Source organism: Hemitrygon akajei, chromosome 23 (genome assembly GCF_048418815.1).
Source record: "Hemitrygon akajei chromosome 23, sHemAka1.3, whole genome shotgun sequence".
Classification (NCBI taxonomy): Eukaryota; Metazoa; Chordata; class Chondrichthyes; order Myliobatiformes; family Dasyatidae; genus Hemitrygon; species Hemitrygon akajei.
Window position 1 is genome coordinate 7,764,833 of NC_133146.1, and position 17,756 is coordinate 7,782,588.

General features: G+C 48.3%; 1 protein-coding gene across 4 annotated transcripts in view; it reads right to left on the reverse strand.

Moving 5' to 3' along the window:
* sema4gb (sema domain, immunoglobulin domain (Ig), transmembrane domain (TM) and short cytoplasmic domain, (semaphorin) 4Gb) overlaps positions 1-17,756 on the reverse strand; it is a 237,962-nt gene that overhangs the window by 116,920 nt on the left and 103,286 nt on the right. For all 4 annotated transcript variants that reach the window (XR_012096070.1, XM_073026894.1, XM_073026896.1 and 1 more), the window contains exons 3-6: positions 6,345-6,499; positions 3,890-3,949; positions 3,228-3,326; positions 2,562-2,652 (exon numbers count right to left, since the gene is read on the reverse strand). Coding sequence is in view for 3 of the 4 variants with exons in the window: in XM_073026894.1 (XP_072882995.1) it covers positions 2,562-2,652; positions 3,228-3,326; positions 3,890-3,949; positions 6,345-6,499 (405 nt within the window). In the remaining variant the exon portion in view is untranslated. The remainder of the gene's footprint in view (positions 1-2,561; positions 2,653-3,227; positions 3,327-3,889; positions 3,950-6,344; positions 6,500-17,756) is intronic.

Below are 17,756 nucleotides of genomic sequence, written 5' to 3' on the forward strand. Positions count from 1 at the left end.
CCACATTCAGGCTGAAAACTTTTCTCCTTGTCCTTGTTCTAAAAGAACATTCTTTTATTCTGAGTCTGTGCCCTCTGGTCCTAGACTCTCCTGCTACGGAAACATCCTCCACGTCCTCCCTATCTAGGCTTTGCAACATTCAATAGGTTTCAAGTCCAGTGAGTCGTCAAACACTGCTCATCTGTTAACCCTTTCATTCCCAGGATCAACCTCCTCTGGACCGTCTCCAGTTCCAGCACATCCCTTCTCGGTTACGGGACCCAAAACTGCTGACAAGACTCCAAATATGGTCAGACAAATGCCTTATCCCAGTCCAGTCGAAATGAATGCTTACGCTACATTTGCCGTTTCTTATTACTAACTCACCTTTAGGCAATCGTGCACTAGAACTCCCAAACCCCTTTCCACAGGCTGCCCCTTATCAATGAGGTTTCTCTAATCAAACTAGTTTTTAGTATAATGTGACCACAACTTATCTCTTTGTCTCCTTTCCCTCTTTCTGGCAGTAGAGTGAATTGGTTACTGTTACTGGCAGAGGATGGCATGAACATTGACTTCTCTAACTTCCGTTAATGCCCCTCCTCCCCTTCTTAACCCATCCCTGACATATTTAGTTGATTGCCTGTTCTCCATCTCCCTCTGGTGCTCCCCCCCCCCCTTTCTTTCTCCTGAGGCCTCCCGTCCCATGATCCTTTCCCTTCTCCAGCTCTGTATCACTTTCGCCAATCACCTTTCCAGCTCTTAGCTTCATCCCACCCCCTCCGGTCTTCTCCTATCGTTTCGCATTTCCCCCTCCCCCCACTACTTTCAAATCTCTTACTATCTCTCCTTTCGGTTAGTCCTGACGAAGGGTCTCAGCCCAAAACATCGACAGCGCTTCTCCCTATAGATGCAGCCTGGCCTGCTGTGTTCCACCAGCATTTTGTGTGGTTACTGTTACTTCTTTGTTATCAACCCCAATAAAATGGCTGTAACCATACATTTCATTCTTGCCTTCTGAAAAACCTTCTGGACATGATCTCTAGGTCCAACAGCTGTCAGTGTCCGAACCCTGGAACTCCGTGCCCAGGAGCATCGTAGAAGCAACCTCACAAGGATGGTGTGAATGTGGAAGCTTTAGAGAGAGTGCAGGGGAAATCTGCCTGGATTGGAGAGCGTGTCTTACGAGGAAAAGTTGAGTGAGTTAGGGCTTTTCTCTTTGAAGAGGTGACTTGATAAAGAGGCAGAGATAGAGTGGATAATCAACGTATTTTTCCCAGGAGGGCGATAGACAACATTGTTAGAGGAAGGTTTTTGTTTTTACACAAAGAGTGATGGGCGTCTGGAATGCACTGTTGTGAATGGGTATATTCGGGGCATTTAAGAGACTCTTAGCAGGACAAGTGGCAAGCTGTGTGGGAGGGTAGGGTTTGATTGATCATGGAGGAGGTTAGAAGGCCAGCACAACATTGTGGGCCGAAAGGCCTGTACTGTTCTATGCTATATGTTTAAAGACGCAGTGGGTGAAGGAGGTGGCTCAGCACCATCTTCCCAAGGGTGATCAGGGATGAGCATTAAATACCGCGGGTGACACAGTACGGCTGACCTAACACTGTTATGGCACCAATAACTGGGGTTCAATTCCCGCTGCTGTCTGTAAGGTTTGTATGTTCTTCCTGTGAGCACGCGAGCTCTGGTTTCTTCCCACCTTCCAAAGGCTTAGGGTTAGGGTTAGTAAGTTGTCGGCGTGCTACAGAAACGCAGTGACTCCAGCACAATCCGGAGTAACACACACACAATTCTGGACGAACTCCAGCACAATCCGGAGTAACACACACACAATTCTGGACGAACTCCTGCACAATCCGGCGTAACACACACACAATTCTGGACGAACTCCTGCACAATCCGGCGTAACACACACACAATTCTGGACGAACTCCTGCACAATCCGGCGTAACACACACACAATTCTGGATGAACTCCAGCACAATCTTTGCTGATTTGATTGATGCAAACTAGGCGCTTCGCTGTATGTTTTGATGTTTCAATGTTCATGTGACAAATAAAGCCCATCTTTAATCTTTAAATGCTGGTCCTGTCAATTACAACCAAAGCCTTTAAAAAAAGGATAAATAAAAATTCACGTGTTTGTAGGTAAGAAGCCACAGCTATTGAAACAAGTCCTGGTGAGATTGGGGAATGTCTGCTACAACTGTTTAAAAGGAATATGAAGCTTAAATCAGTTCTGGCATACATGGACCTGATTAAACAGAACAGACGAGCTGCAGAGACCAGCAGTAGGGGAAGAGGGAATACTACGCATTCATTTCAATTTTGCACCTTTGTATTAAGCACAATGGGAGTAACACTTCAGCCGGGAGCTCAGCCCACTCAGAATATCTCCCCGAATCTCAAGTGCAAGATGGATGCAATTTTACAGCCTTTTATTAAGGGCAGGCACTGCCTTAATTTCTAATTCTTGCTTCCTGGGGCACAATAAAAATTGCTATCAGCTTTTCCTGATGTAAAACTGAAATACAAAAACGCAGCTGAGGATATGACCAATGATTCCCACTCACCAACAATGAGGCCCGTGTATCCAACGGCGGGGTCATAAGGACATCTCTCTTTTCCCTCAAAGGTAGCCGATAGGGTGAAGCTTTTAATCTCCTTTATGGGATGGCGAGGCGGGTGAGAGGAAGGAATAAAATCAAAGTAATCAGTACAACTGGAGATAGAACACCTCGGACCCCTCAGCCCACGATGCCGTTCCCATCTTATAACCTATGATCAACTCTATCATCTATGATTGTGATCAATCTACCCCTTCCTCCGAGACAGCCCTTTATTTTTCTGAGTTTCTTAAACGCTTCTAATGTTTCTGCCTCTACCACCTCCTCCCGGCAGGATGTATCACTCACCCGCCACTCCCTGTGTAAAAAACTTACCACTAACACCCCTCGTATACTTTCCGACATTGTTATGCCCCTTCGCGTTAGACATTTCCTCCCCGAGTGGCTGTCCACTCCATCTCTGCCTGATTTGTCATCTTGTACACCTCTATCAAGTCACCTCTTTCGCTCCAAAGAGAAAACCTCCAGTTCGCTAAACCTATCCTCGTAAGACACGCTCTCTAATCCAGGCAGCACCCTGGCAAATCTCTAAAGCTTCCACCTCCTCCCCATACTGAGGCGACGTGCGGTGAAGGAGAAGGTAATTCTAACAATGCTGGAAGAAATACTTACAATGTAGGCACATTGAGGATAAAATGCATAGGTGCCACAGGTGAGTAAGTGTGTTCCATTGAATCTTTGCAGAAAACGAATGTAGTTATAACAGTCCATCTATAAAGAGCAGAGTATAGGTCAGTATTTAACTTTCCAGGAGTTTATCTCAATATGCCAGCATCTATCACTGACAACTTCCATCTACATCTTTTGATGTGCAGAATGTTCCAACATGCTTTAGGGGAGCACCTTAAAGCAAAATTTGACAATAATTATCTGAGGAGGTGTGACAATGGGTCAACAGGCCCACAGTCAAGGGGTTAGGCTGTAAGGCCTATCCTAAAGGCCGAGAAAGGTTTGGGAAATAACTCCAAGGGGCTGAATTGCCTCCCAATGAAAATTTCCACAGCTGAGGTCAAATTTGGTACCTGGGAGTGATGGAAAAATTAAAACAGGAGCTGTACAAGAGGCCAGAGTCGAAGAGAGCTGTAAACCATGGAAGGCTTTAACAGCTTATCAGGTGATTGAAAGATACAATTAAGAAAACACACACAAGATATCCTAGATGTGGAGTGGAGCCCGAGCCCAGGCCAGTGTAGTGTGGTGAATGACGAGGGTGATGGGTGGACAGGTCACAGGGAGAAATGTGCAAGCTTACGTGGGCTAATCCAGTCCCATACCTCGTTCCTCCGCTTATTTAGACAATTCACTTTTTTGTCAGGTACGGTTTGCCACGGCACCTGTGAACACAATAACATGGCAGCAGGTTAGAGCAGCAGGTGAAGATCCCCGTGCAGAATTCACTGAGGGGCCGCAGTCTGCACCCAAGTACTCAGACTGTCAACAAGCCCCGCCCTGCCCGCTCCTGGTCGGAGGCAGCTGAAATGCAGATCACTCTGAGGAAACAGAGATCTGCCAGCTACCCCTTCCCCACGCAGGCTGTACAGGCTGCATCAAATCTATCTGGGTTCACAGAATGAAAAACCGTAAGACACAGAAACAGAAATAGGCCATTCGACCCACTGATTTCAGTATGGCTGATCTATCTCTCAACCCCATTCTCATGCATTCCCTCTGATGCCCTGACTAATGAAGAAGCTACCAATCTCTGCTTTGAATATAGTAATACTCAATGACTTGGCTTCTACAGCCGTCTGTGGCAATGAATTCCACACACCCGTTGGCTACAGTAATCCCTCCTCATCTCTGCTCTAAGTGGGTGTCCCTCCATTCTGAGTCTATGCCCTCCAGTCCTAGACTCCTCCTCTACAGGAAACATCCTCTCCACATCCACTCTATCTAGGCTTTTCGATATTCCCTAAGTTTCAACGAGACCCCCTCTTTCATACCCAGAATTATTCTCTTCGGGAGTCTCTCCAATGCCAGCACATCTTTTCTGAATAAGGGGTTGAAAACTGCTCACAATACTCCAAGGGCAATCTGACCAATGCCTTACAAAGCCTCAGCATTACACCCCTTGCTCTAGTCTTCTCGAAATTAACGTATACATCGCATTTGCCTTTTATCACCACAGACTCAACCTGCAAATTAACCTTCTGGGAATCCTGACAAGGTCTCTCTAGTTCCTTGGCACCTTAGAGTTTTGAATTTTGAAAACAGTCTATGCCTTTATTTCTTCTACCAAAGTGCATGAACATACACTTCCCTACACGATATTCCATCTGCTCCTTCTTTGCCCATTCTCCTAATTTGCAGAGGCCCTGCTTCCTGAACATTATCTGTCCCTCCACCTATCTTCCTATCATCTGCAAACTTGGCCACAAACCTGTCAGTTCTGTCATCTAAATCATTCATGTATAGTGTGAAAAGAAGCAGTCCCAATGTGGACCCCTTTGGAACGCCACAACTCACCGGCAGCCAACCAGAATAGGTCCCCTTCATTCCCACTCTTTGCCTCCTGCCAGTCAGCAAATCTTCTATCCATGCCAGTATCTCTCCTGAAATATCATGCCTCAAGTGCAGCAGCTTGTCAAACCCTTCTGCAAATCCACATAAACAACAGCCACCAATTCTCCTTTGTATATCCTGCTTGTTATTTCTTCAAAGAATTCTAACTGATTTTTCAGGCAAGATTTTCTGTTGAGGAAACCATGCTGACTTTGGCCTATTTTATCGTGTGCCTTCAAGTACCCCGAAATCACATGCTTAGCATTCAACTCCAACATCTTCCCAACCACTGAAGGCAGGCTAAATGGCCGATACCTTCCTTTCTTCTGCCTCTTTCCCCTCTTGAAGTTCGGAGTGACATTTGCAATTTTCCCATCCTCCGGAACTATTCTAGTATCTGACAATTCTTCAAAGATCATTACTAATGCCTACACAATCCTTTCAGCGACCTATTTCTGAACCTGGGGCCTAGTCCATCTGGTCCAGGTGACTTCAGACCTTTCAGCTTCCCAAGAACCTTCTTCTTAGTCACAACAACTTCACTACATACTTCCAGCATACTTTAGTGTTTTCCACAGTGAAGACTAATGCAAAATACTTATTAAGTTAGTCAGCCATTTCTTTGTCCCCTATTGCCACCTCTCCAGCATCATTTTCCAGCAGTCCGATATCCACTCTCATCTCTCTTTTACTCTTTATACGTCTGGTATCCTCTTTTATATTATTGGCTAGCTTAACTTCACATTTCATCTTTTATCTCCTAATGACTTTAGTTGCCTTCTGTTGGTTTTTAAGAGATTCCCAATCCTCTGATTTTTGCTCTATCGTATGCCCTCTCTTTGGCATTTATATTGTCTTTGATTTCCCCTGTCGGCCATGGTTGCCTCATCCTCCCTTTAGATCACTTTCTCCTAAGGATTCCTCTACCTTAGGCTCCCTAATCAAAAAGTGCAGGAGATCAGTTCTCAAAAAGGAATTCATTCTGTGTCAACGAACAGCAAACTTCAGTGCTAGAAGCTGGCATACCATTGCTGCTACCAGTGAGGTGTAAGCAAGAGACACTGGCCTTGTTAGCGATGTCCGAACTCAATGAGAAGAGCCTCGGTCTGCAGAGCAAGGGCAGTGAAGTGGGACTGATCGGGGAGTTCCTCTAACAAGGCTGGCACACTCAAAAAGGGCCAAGGGTCTTCTCCCGCACATTACGATTCTGTAAAACGTGATCCTTACCATTTTCACAGGGCTGCCATTGATGTCTCCCGTACTGAGAGCAAAGACGGCCTCTCTTGCTCCAACATAAAGGACCCCCTGTTCCTCCTCAAGCCAGAACGTTGTGTAGTTGTACACGACTGAATCGTTGTGACTGAATCGTTTGTAATGCAGATCTAAAGGAGACAAGAAAATGTTTTCTAAAGATTAATTTTCACTCTGCATAGCAGGAGCATGCACAATAATGGATGTAGTGGCAATAGAGTCACAGAGTGAAGCCAGGCCATTCAGCCCAACTATCCATGCCAAACTATCCCATTTGCTCACATTGAGCCCCTATCCCGCTAAGCCCCTCCTATCCTGTCAGAATCAAAATAATATCCCCGGCACGTCATCAAATTTGTTGTCTTCGCAGCAGCAGTACAATCAATATAAATAGGAAAAACATACAAATTACAGGAAATATATACTCACAAACAGTTAGATTAAATGAGTAGTGCAAAATGGAAATTAAAAAGTTGTGAGGTAGTGTTCAACATCCATTCAGAAATCTGATCTTTTAAGTTTTTCAATCCAAGTATCTCTTAAACGTCGCTAATTGAACCTGCTTCAACCTCGTTCCCTCAGTCTTGTTCCATCATTCCAGGTCAGAGCGAGGCCTCCCCCTCCCCCAGTCTTGCTCCCCCATATTCCAACCCACTTACCCACGTTAATTCCGTTACCCCAGTACTTGAGCCCTATAACAATCTATCAAGCTCAAGGTTCAATTCAGCTCTTGAGCCTCAACATCTGCTAGAGTTCCAGATTCCTCTGTGTGCTTCCAAGCATCGTTTTGGAACCACCCGACTTTGATTTCCACTCCTAGGGGATCTCCATGTTCTTATATCATGCAATGGACCCTGGATTCGATGTTATGGAGAGAAATTTAATTCCAAATTCTGGCAGCTGTCCTGAACAGCTGAGAGACGAGAAGGAGGGGAAGTGGTGAATGCAGAGCAGTCTGGGAAGGGACTGCAGGGAACCAGTGAGCAGCTTCCAATGCAATTACAAAGAAACGTGACAACAGCTACATTTCTTCAGGAGTTTGAGCAGATTTCTGTGTCTAGCAGGTTTCTACAGATGTACCAGGGAGAGCGTTCTGACTTGCTGCATCACCATCTGGTTCATTGGCACAATGCCCGAATCAGAAAGAGCACAGAGGGTTGTAAGGCCTCTGTGTTGGACAATAGTCTGCCCAACATGGAGGACAACTTCAACAGACGATGTCTCAAGATGGTGACAATCACCATGAAGGACCCTCACCATCCAGGACAAGCCCTCTTCTCATTACCACCGTCAGAGAGGAGACTGAGGAGCCTGAATACCCACACTCAGTGTTTCTGGAACAGCTTCTTCCTCTTCACTATCACACACATACACAGTCCTTGTTCACCACACGTACACAGTCCCTGTTCACCACACCTACACAGTCCCTGTTCACCACACCTACACAGTCCCTGTTCACCACACCTACACAGTCCCTGTTCACCACACCTACACAGTCCCTGTTCACCACACGTACACAGTCCCTGTTCACCACACCTACACAGTCCCTGTTCACCACACCTACACAGTCCCTGTTCACCACACGTACACAGTCCCTGTTCACCACACGTACACAGTCCCTGTTCACCACACCTACACAGTCCTTGTTCACCACACGTACACAGTCCCTGTTCACCACACCTACACAGTCCCTGTTCACCACACCTACACAGTCCCTGTTCACCACACGTACACAGTCCCTGTTCACCACACGTACACAGTACCTGTTCACCACACATACACAGTCCTTGTTCACCACACGTACACAGTCCCTGTTCACCACACCTACACAGTCCTTGTTCACCACACGTACACAGTCCTTGTTCACCACACCTACACAGTCCCTGTTCACCACACGTACACAGTCCCTGTTCACCACACGTACACAGTCCCTGTTCACCACACCTACACAGTCCTTGTTCACCACACGTACACAGTCCCTGTTCACCACACCTACACAGTCCTTGTTCACCACACGTACACAGTCCCTGTTCACCACACGTACACAGTCCCTGTTCACCACACCTACACAGTCCTTGTTCACCACACGTACACAGTCCTTGTTCACCACACCTACACAGTCCCTGTTCACCACACGTACACAGTCCCTGTTCACCACACGTACACAGTCCCTGTTCACCACACCTACACAGTCCTTGTTCACCACACGTACACAGTCCCTGTTCACCACACCTACACAGTCCCTGTTCACCACACGTACACAGTCCCTGTTCACCACACGTACACAGTCCCTGTTCACCACACCTACACAGTCCCTGTTCACCACACGTACACAGTCCCTGTTCACCACACCTACACAGTCCCTATTCACCACACCTACACAGTCCCTGTTCACCACACGTACACAGTCCCTGTTCACCACACCTACACAGTCCCTGTTCACCACACCTACACAGTCCCTGTTCACCACACGTACACAGTCCCTGTTCACCACACGTACACAGTCCCTGTTCACCACACCTACACAGTCCCTGTTCACCACACCTACACAGTCCCTGTTCACCACACGTACACAGTCCCTGTTCACCACACCTACACAGTCCCTGTTCACCACACGTACACAGTACCTGTTCACCACACGTACACAGTCCCTGTTCACCACACCTACACAGTCCTTGTTCACCACACGTACACAGTCCTTGTTCACCACACCTACACAGTCCCTGTTCACCACACGTACACAGTCCCTGTTCACCACACGTACACAGTCCTTGTTCACCACACGTACACAGTCCCTGTTCACCACAGATACACAGTCCCTGTTCACCACACCTACACAGTCCCTGTTCACCACACGTACACAGTCCCTGTTCACCACACCTACACAGTCCCTGTTCACCACACCTACACAGTCCCTGTTCACCACACGTACACAGTCCCTGTTCACCACACCTACACAGTCCCTGTTCACCACACCTACACAGTCCCTGTTCACCACACGTACACAGTACCTGTTCACCACACGTACACAGTCCCTGTTCACCACACCTACACAGTCCTTGTTCACCACACGTACACAGTCCTTGTTCACCACACCTACACAGTCCCTGTTCACCACACGTACACAGTCCCTGTTCACCACACGTACACAGTCCTTGTTCACCACACGTACACAGTCCCTGTTCACCACAGATACACAGTCCCTGTTCACCACACGTACACAGTCCTTGTTCACCACACGTACACAGTCCCTGTTCACCACAGATACACAGTCCCTGTTCACCACACGTACACAGTCCTTGTTCACCACACGTACACAGTCCCTGTTCACCACACCTACACAGTCCCTGTTCACCACACCTACACAGTCCCTGTTCACCACACCTACACAGTCCTTGTTCACCACACCTACACAGTCCCTGTTCACCACACGTACACAGTCCCTGTTCACCACACGTACACAGTCCTTGTTCACCACACGTACACAGTCCTTGTTCACCACACCTACACGGTCCTTGTTCACCACACCTACACAGTCCCTGTTCACCACACCTACACAGTCCCTGTTCACCACACGTACACAGTCCCTGTTCACCACACGTACACAGTCCCTGTTCACCACACGTACACAGTCCTTGTTCACCACACGTACACAGTCCCTGTTCACCACACGTACACAGTCCCTGTTCACCACACGTACACAGTCCTTGTTCACCACACGTACACAGTCCCTGTTCACCACACGTACACAGTCCCTGTTCACCACACGTACACAGTACCTGTTCACCACACGTACACAGTACCTGTTCACCACACTTACACAGTCCTTGTTCACCACACGTACACAGTACCTGTTCACCACACGTACACAGTACCTGTTCACCACACTTACACAGTCCCTGTTCACCACACGTACACAGTACCTGTTCACCACACGTACACAGTACCTGTTCACCACACTTACACAGTCCTTGTTCACCACACGTACACAGTCCCTGTTCACCACACGTACACAGTCCCTGTTCACCACACGTACACAGTACCTGTTCACCACACGTACACAGTCCTTGTTCACCACACGTACACAGTCCCTGTTCACCACACGTACACAGTCCCTGTTCACCACACGTACACAGTACCTGTTCACCACACGTACACAGTCCCTGTTCACCACAGATACACAGTCCCTGTTCACCACACGTACACAGTCCCTGTTCACCACACGTACACAGTCCCTGTTCACCACACGTACACAGTACCTGTTCACCACACGTACACAGTCCCTGTTCACCACACCTACACAGTCCCTGTTCACCACACGTACACAGTCCCTGTTCACCACACCTACACGGTCCTTGTTCACCACACCTACACAGTCCCTGTTCACCACACCTACACAGTCCTTGTTCACCACACGTACACAGTCCCTGTTCACCACACGTACACAGTCCCTGTTCACCACACCTACACAGTCCTTGTTCACCACACGTACACAGTCCCTGTTCACCACACGTACACAGTCCCTGTTCACCACACCTACACAGTCCTTGTTCACCACACGTACACAGTCCCTGTTCACCACACCTACACAGTCCTTGTTCACCACACGTACACAGTCCCTGTTCACCACACGTACACAGTACCTGTTCACCACACGTACACAGTCCCTGTTCACCACACGTACACAGTCCCTGTTCACCACACGTACACAGTACCTGTTCACCACACGTACACAGTCCCTGTTCACCACACGTACACAGTCCCTGTTCACCACACCTACACAGTCCTTGTTCACCACACGTACACAGTCCCTGTTCACCACACCTACACAGTCCTTGTTCACCACACGTACACAGTCCCTGTTCACCACACGTACACAGTCCCTGTTCACCACACCTACACAGTCCTTGTTCACCACACATACACAGTCCCTGTTCACCACACGTACACAGTCCTTGTTCACCACACGTACACAGTCCCTGTTCACCACACCTACACAGTCCTTGTTCACCACACGTACACAGTACCTGTTCACCACACCTACACGGTCCTTGTTCACCACACCTACACAGTCCCTGTTCACCACACCTACACAGTCCTTGTTCACCACACCTACACAGTACCTGTTCACCACACCTACACGGTCCTTGTTCACCACACCTACACAGTCCCTGTTCACCACACCTACACAGTCCTTGTTCACCACACGTACACAGTCCCTGTTCACCACACGTACACAGTACCTGTTCACCACACCTACACAGTACCTGTTCACCACACCTACACGGTCCTTGTTCACCACACCTACACAGTCCCTGTTCACCACACCTACACAGTCCTTGTTCACCACACCTACACGGTCCTTGTTCACCACACCTACACAGTCCCTGTTCACCACACCTACACAGTCCTTGTTCACCACACCTACACGGTCCTTGTTCACCACACCTACACAGTCCCTGTTCACCACACCTACACAGTCCTTGTTCACCACACGTACACAGTCCCTGTTCACCACACATACACAGTCCCTGTTCACCACACGTACACAGTACCTGTTCACCACACCTACACAGTACCTGTTCACCACACCTACACGGTCCTTGTTCACCACACCTACACAGTCCCTGTTCACCACACCTACACGGTCCTTGTTCACCACACATACACAGTCCCTGTTCACCACACGTACACAGTACCTGTTCACCACACGTACACAGTCCTTGTTCACCACACGTACACAGTACCTGTTCACCACACCTACACAGTCCTTGTTCACCACACGTACACAGTCCCTGTTCACCACACCTACACAGTCCTTGTTCACCACACGTACACAGTCCCTGTTCACCACACCTACACAGTCCCTGTTCACCACACGTACACAGTCCCTGTTCACCACACATACACAGTCCCTGTTCACCACACGTACACAGTACCTGTTCACCACACGTACACAGTCCCTGTTCACCACACCTACACAGTCCCTGTTCACCACACGTACACAGTCCCTGTTCACCACACATACACAGTCCCTGTTCACCACACCTACACAGTCCCTGTTCACCACACCTACACAGCTCCTGTTCACCACACGTACACAGTCCTTGTTCACCACACCTACACAGTCCCTGTTCACCACACGTACACAGTCCTTGTTCACCACACCTACACAGTCCTTGTTCACCACACGTACACAGTACCTGTTCACCACACGTACACAGTCCCTGTTCACCACACGTACGCAGCTCTGTTGACTACTCTGAACAGACCACATGAAAAACTGACTAAGCAGTTTAAAAAACAGGCGGTGCAGGGCATGTAAGAACAGAGGGAGCAGAGACGCTGTCAGATGTGGAGCCATTTATAATATATCTTTTGGGGAAGAGAGATTTTGATCAGTTAGGTAAGAAACGACAAACACAGTTTAATTTTAGGAAGATAAATGAGGGCGGGTCTTTCACAGTGAACCATGGTGCCCAGGGCTTTGCTGCAGAGGACAGAGCCCCATGATGACAAGCATGTGGTTCTCTGACACTGGCATTGTAGACAGACCGGACGGTCAGAAAACTGTTTGGCACACTGGCTAGCCTTCACCAGTACAGGACTTTGGACACTCTGCTGAGCAAGACATTGATGAGGCCACATGTGGAATACTGGGTCCAGTCTTGGTCGCCATGCTGTAGGAAAGATGCTATTAAGTTGGAAACAGGTCAAAGGAGATTTATTTTCAAATTGTGGACAAGAAAATGTTAGGTAGATAAGAGCCAAGTGCTGGCAAATGGGAACATTGGTCAGTATGGACTGGTCAGACCGAATAAGAACATTGTTTGGTCAGTATGGACTGGTCAGACTGAATGGGAACACTGGTCAGTATGGACAGGTCAGAATGAATGGGAACATTTTTTGGTCAGTATGGACTGGTCAGACTGAATGGGAACGTTGGCCAGTATGGACTGGTCAGACTGAATGGGAACGTTGGTCAGTATGGACTGGTCAGACTGAATGGGAATGTTGGTCAGTATGGTCTGGTCAGACCGAATGGGAACGTTGGTCAGTATGGACTGGTCAGACCGAATGGGAACGTTGGTCAGTATGGACTGGTCAGACTGAATGGGAACACTGGTCAGTATGAACAGGTCAGAATGAATGGGAACATTGGTCAGTATGGACTGGTCAGACCGAATGGGAACGTTGGTCAGTATGGACTGGTCAGACCGAATGGGAACGTTGGTCAGTATGGACTGGTCAGACCGAATGGGAATGTTGGTCAGTATGGACTGGTCAGACCGAATGGGAACACTGGTCAGTATGGACTGGTCAGACCGAATGGGAACGTTGGTCAGTATGGACTGGTCAGACCGAATGGGAATGTTGGATGGTCAGTATGGACTGGTCAGACCGAATGGGAACGTTGGTCAGTATGGACTGGTCAGACCGAATGGGAACGTTGGTCAGTATGGACTGGTCAGACTGAATGGGAACGTTGGTCAGACCGAATGGGAACGTTGGATGGTCAGTATGGACTGGTCAGACCGAATGGGAACGTTGGTCAGTATGGACTGGTCAGACCGAATGGGAACGTTGGCCAGTATGGACTGGTCACACCGAATGGGAATGTTGGATGGTCAGTATGGACTGGTCAGACCGAATGGGAATGTTGGATGGTCAGTATGGACTGGTCAGACCGAATGGGAACGTTGGTCAGTATGGACTGGTCAGACCGAATGGGAACGTTGGCCAGTATGGACTGGTCAGACCGAATGGGAACGTTGGTCAGTATGGACTGGTCAGACCGAATGGGAATGTTGGATGGTCAGTATGGACTGGTCAGACCGAATGGGAACACTGGTCAGTATGGACTGGTCAGACCGAATGGGAACGTTGGTCAGTATGGACTGGTCAGACCGAATGGGAACGTTGGTCAGTATGGACTGGTCAGACTGAATGGGAACGTTGGTCAGTATGGACTGGTCAGACTGAATGGGAACGTTGGTCAGTATGGACTGGTCAGACCGAATGGGAACGTTGGTCAGTATGGACTGGTCAGACCGAATGGGAACGTTGGTCAGTATGGACTGGTCAGACCGAAGGGCCTTGTTGTGGGCTAAAGGTCCCTTAGCCCAAGCTCATCGGGAAGTGATTAGTAGGCTGTGATACGTGCCTCAGGACGCGACAACTACATTCTACCGGTCGCAGGCTCTGCTGATCTTACTGAGTTGCAGAGCAGTCTAGAGGGAGTAATTTACATAAACCACCCACAATCACACTGCAAGCAACAAGGGTGAAGTCTCAGCTCAAAACATTGCCTGTTCAAAGCTCATCTTTTCTTTTACCTTTTACAGCTCAAGAGCATTCACATCCTTGACTTCGTCTACATTTGAGAAAAGCACAAGTAAAAATCTAATCTGGCCAAGCACGGCAAACTAACGTTGCTTTGTGACATCCTGGTGTTGAGTTCTGACGAAGGGTCTCAGCAAAAAATATCAACTGTTTATTCCCCTCCACAGATGCGGCCTGGCCTGCCGAGTTCCTCCAGCATTGTGTGTGTGAAGCAGACACAACAATGCATATTGATGACAGAGTGATACAGAAGGAAGTATTTGGCCCATCGAGTGCATGCCATCCCGTCAACCCCATTCCACCGATTATTTCCCTGTAACCTACTTTCTCCCACATGCTCGTCAGCTCCCTCTGGACCTGCCATTTAACAATAACAGTTACAGCATGGATACAGGCCATCTCGGCCCTTCTAGACACACACAGGGCAGGACACACACACACACACTTACACACAGGGCAGCTAATTAACCTGCCAGAGCATTCTGGGAGGAAGCAGGAGGGGTCATGGGAGACCCACAGAGTTACAAACTCCACACAGAACTGAACCCAGGTTTCTGGAGCTGTGTAGCAGAACTACCAGTCACTGAACTGAATTCATGACAATAATGGTGAAGTAGGCCTGAGCATCAGACATTGGTCCATATAGGCCCCGCTGGGTTAGATTCAAGCTTCTCTACAACAGAGTCACCGAGGGAGAAAGAGAGTCTCCATTTACATTAATCCCCTAATATCTCCATTGATTTCCCTCAGATGCTACCCCAGGGCAAGTGACAGCGGCCATTTAAATTGGAACATAGGAGATGGAACAGTACAACACAACACAGTCCAAATGCATTCACCCGTCATCAACCACCCATTGAGCCTGGGTCACTAGCACTCTTACCAGCCCAATCTCTGAATCACAAAATGATTCCATCTAACTGGACGATCCAAATTACTTCATGGCTTTGTTATGCCCAGCCACACAGAGAATCACAAACCGGAGAAAATCTGCAGATGCTGGAAATCCGAGCAGCACACACAAAATGCTGGAGGAACTCAGCAGGCCGGGCAGCGTCTATGGAAAAGAGTTTTGGGCTGAACCAAAACTTTCCAGTCAGGACTGGAAAGAGAAGTCAGAGTGAGCAGGTGGGGGAGGGGAGGGAGAAACACAGGGTGAAAGGTCAAACCAGGCGAACAGGACGAGTGAAGTAAAGAGCTGGGAACTTGATTGGTGAAAGAAATAAAGGGGGAATCTGACGGGAGAAGAAAGGGAAGGGGGAGGAGCACCAGAGGGAGGTGATGGGCTGATAAGGAGATAATGTGAGGGAGGGAAATGGAACAGATGGGTGCCTCTTTAGAACAGATGATGAAGAATTTCTTTTGCCAGAGGATGGTGAGTTGGTGGAATTCATTGCCACAGACTCCAGAGAAGGCTAAGTCACTGGGTATATTTAAAACAGAGGTTGACTGGTTCCCAAAGGTTATGGAGAAAAGGCAGGAGAATGGGATTGAGAAGGAAAATAAATCAGTCATGATCGAATGGTGGAGAAGATTCGATGGCCAAAATGACCTAATTCTGGTAATTTTTAATAGTCCATGAAGTGTCAGGTTCTCCCTGTCTGAGTCAATGGATGTGGAGATCAGTGGATGGGCCTGTGCTTATTAGCCATCTCATGCTTGTCCCAAAAGCCTTGCTCAGCCATGATTGCAACTATACTAGTGGGTTAGGCCAGTCTATGTAAAGAGAACATTTCATTTCCTCATGTCCCTTGTTGACAAGACAAACTTTTCCACAAAAAAATGTCCGTAGCTACAATGGTCAGATGTGTACTCATTTCGAGTTTAATGGTCCAGAACAGGACAGCTTGGCAGTGTAACACTTTACAGCACCGACTTTCCTTGCTCAGTTCTGCTGTTGTCTGTGAGGAGTTTCTACATTCTCCCAGTGACTGCGTGGGTTTCCTCCGGGTGCTCCGGTTTCCTCCCACGGTCCAAAGGTGTACTGAGGTGCGGGCATGTTCTGTTGCTGCCATAGTGTGGCGACCCTTCGGGCTGTCCTCCACAATCCTCACTGATCTGATCTGGCACAAGCGACACGTTTCACTGCGCGTTTCGACGCACATCTGACAAATAAAGCTCATCTTTACCTTTAGAAGTAGGGCAGGTAAACTAGGAAGCAAGTGTCGACTGTTCACTCTTCTCCACGGACGCTGCCTGGCCTGCTGGGTTCCTCAGGCACTTTGTGTGTGTCACTCGGATTTCCAGCGTCTGCAGATTGTCTGGTGTTTGGGAATGTTGTGGTGTGGAGTCAGGGGCTGAAAAGCCTGTTTCCATGCTGTGACCCCATATACTAGCTTCACTCAATTCTTACATAAGCATCCCCCTGTGGAGCTGGGATCCAGGCCTGTGCCTCGTACCTCTCAATACTGATTCAGTAACATACTCTGCTGTTGTGTGGGTCAGATTATCTGTGGAGATTTGTGATATATATGTGCAATGTCTGAAATACATCGTATGGAAATGTTTGCTTGATGATGAACTTCAATAAAAAAAAAGAATTATCAGGGCAATGCTCTGCATCCCAGGGCGTTAGGAACTGGCTCACGTTATCCGAACCAGAAAAGCTTTTCAGCCCCCGCAGCAGAATCCCTCTTCTTGATAAGGACAACATTTACCAAGTTACTGGAGCACTGGGGAGTTCAGCCCACAGCGGCTGAGCGATTTGCCAGATGAGTGGCTGTTCTCAATGGCACGCGCTCCACAGTCAATTACTTTGCATCGAGCTGAGCAATGTCACGTCATTCATAAAACCCATCTTTACAACTAAGCCCGAGACAAATGATACAGCTAATGAAGCACTGGGTGTGTGAAATGTGATGTGTATTTGTAAACCAGTTAACCGTGCATTTTGTTATATAAATAGCAACACGTTAGAGCGTCAGGTGCCTTAGCTCCTGGAGCTCAGAGTTGCATGACTTGGAGGTACTCCAGGAAGGGGGAAGTCGGGAGAGCGCTCGCCATTCCTCCTCGAGGGGCCAGCAGTGGAAAGGGGCAGCAGCGTCA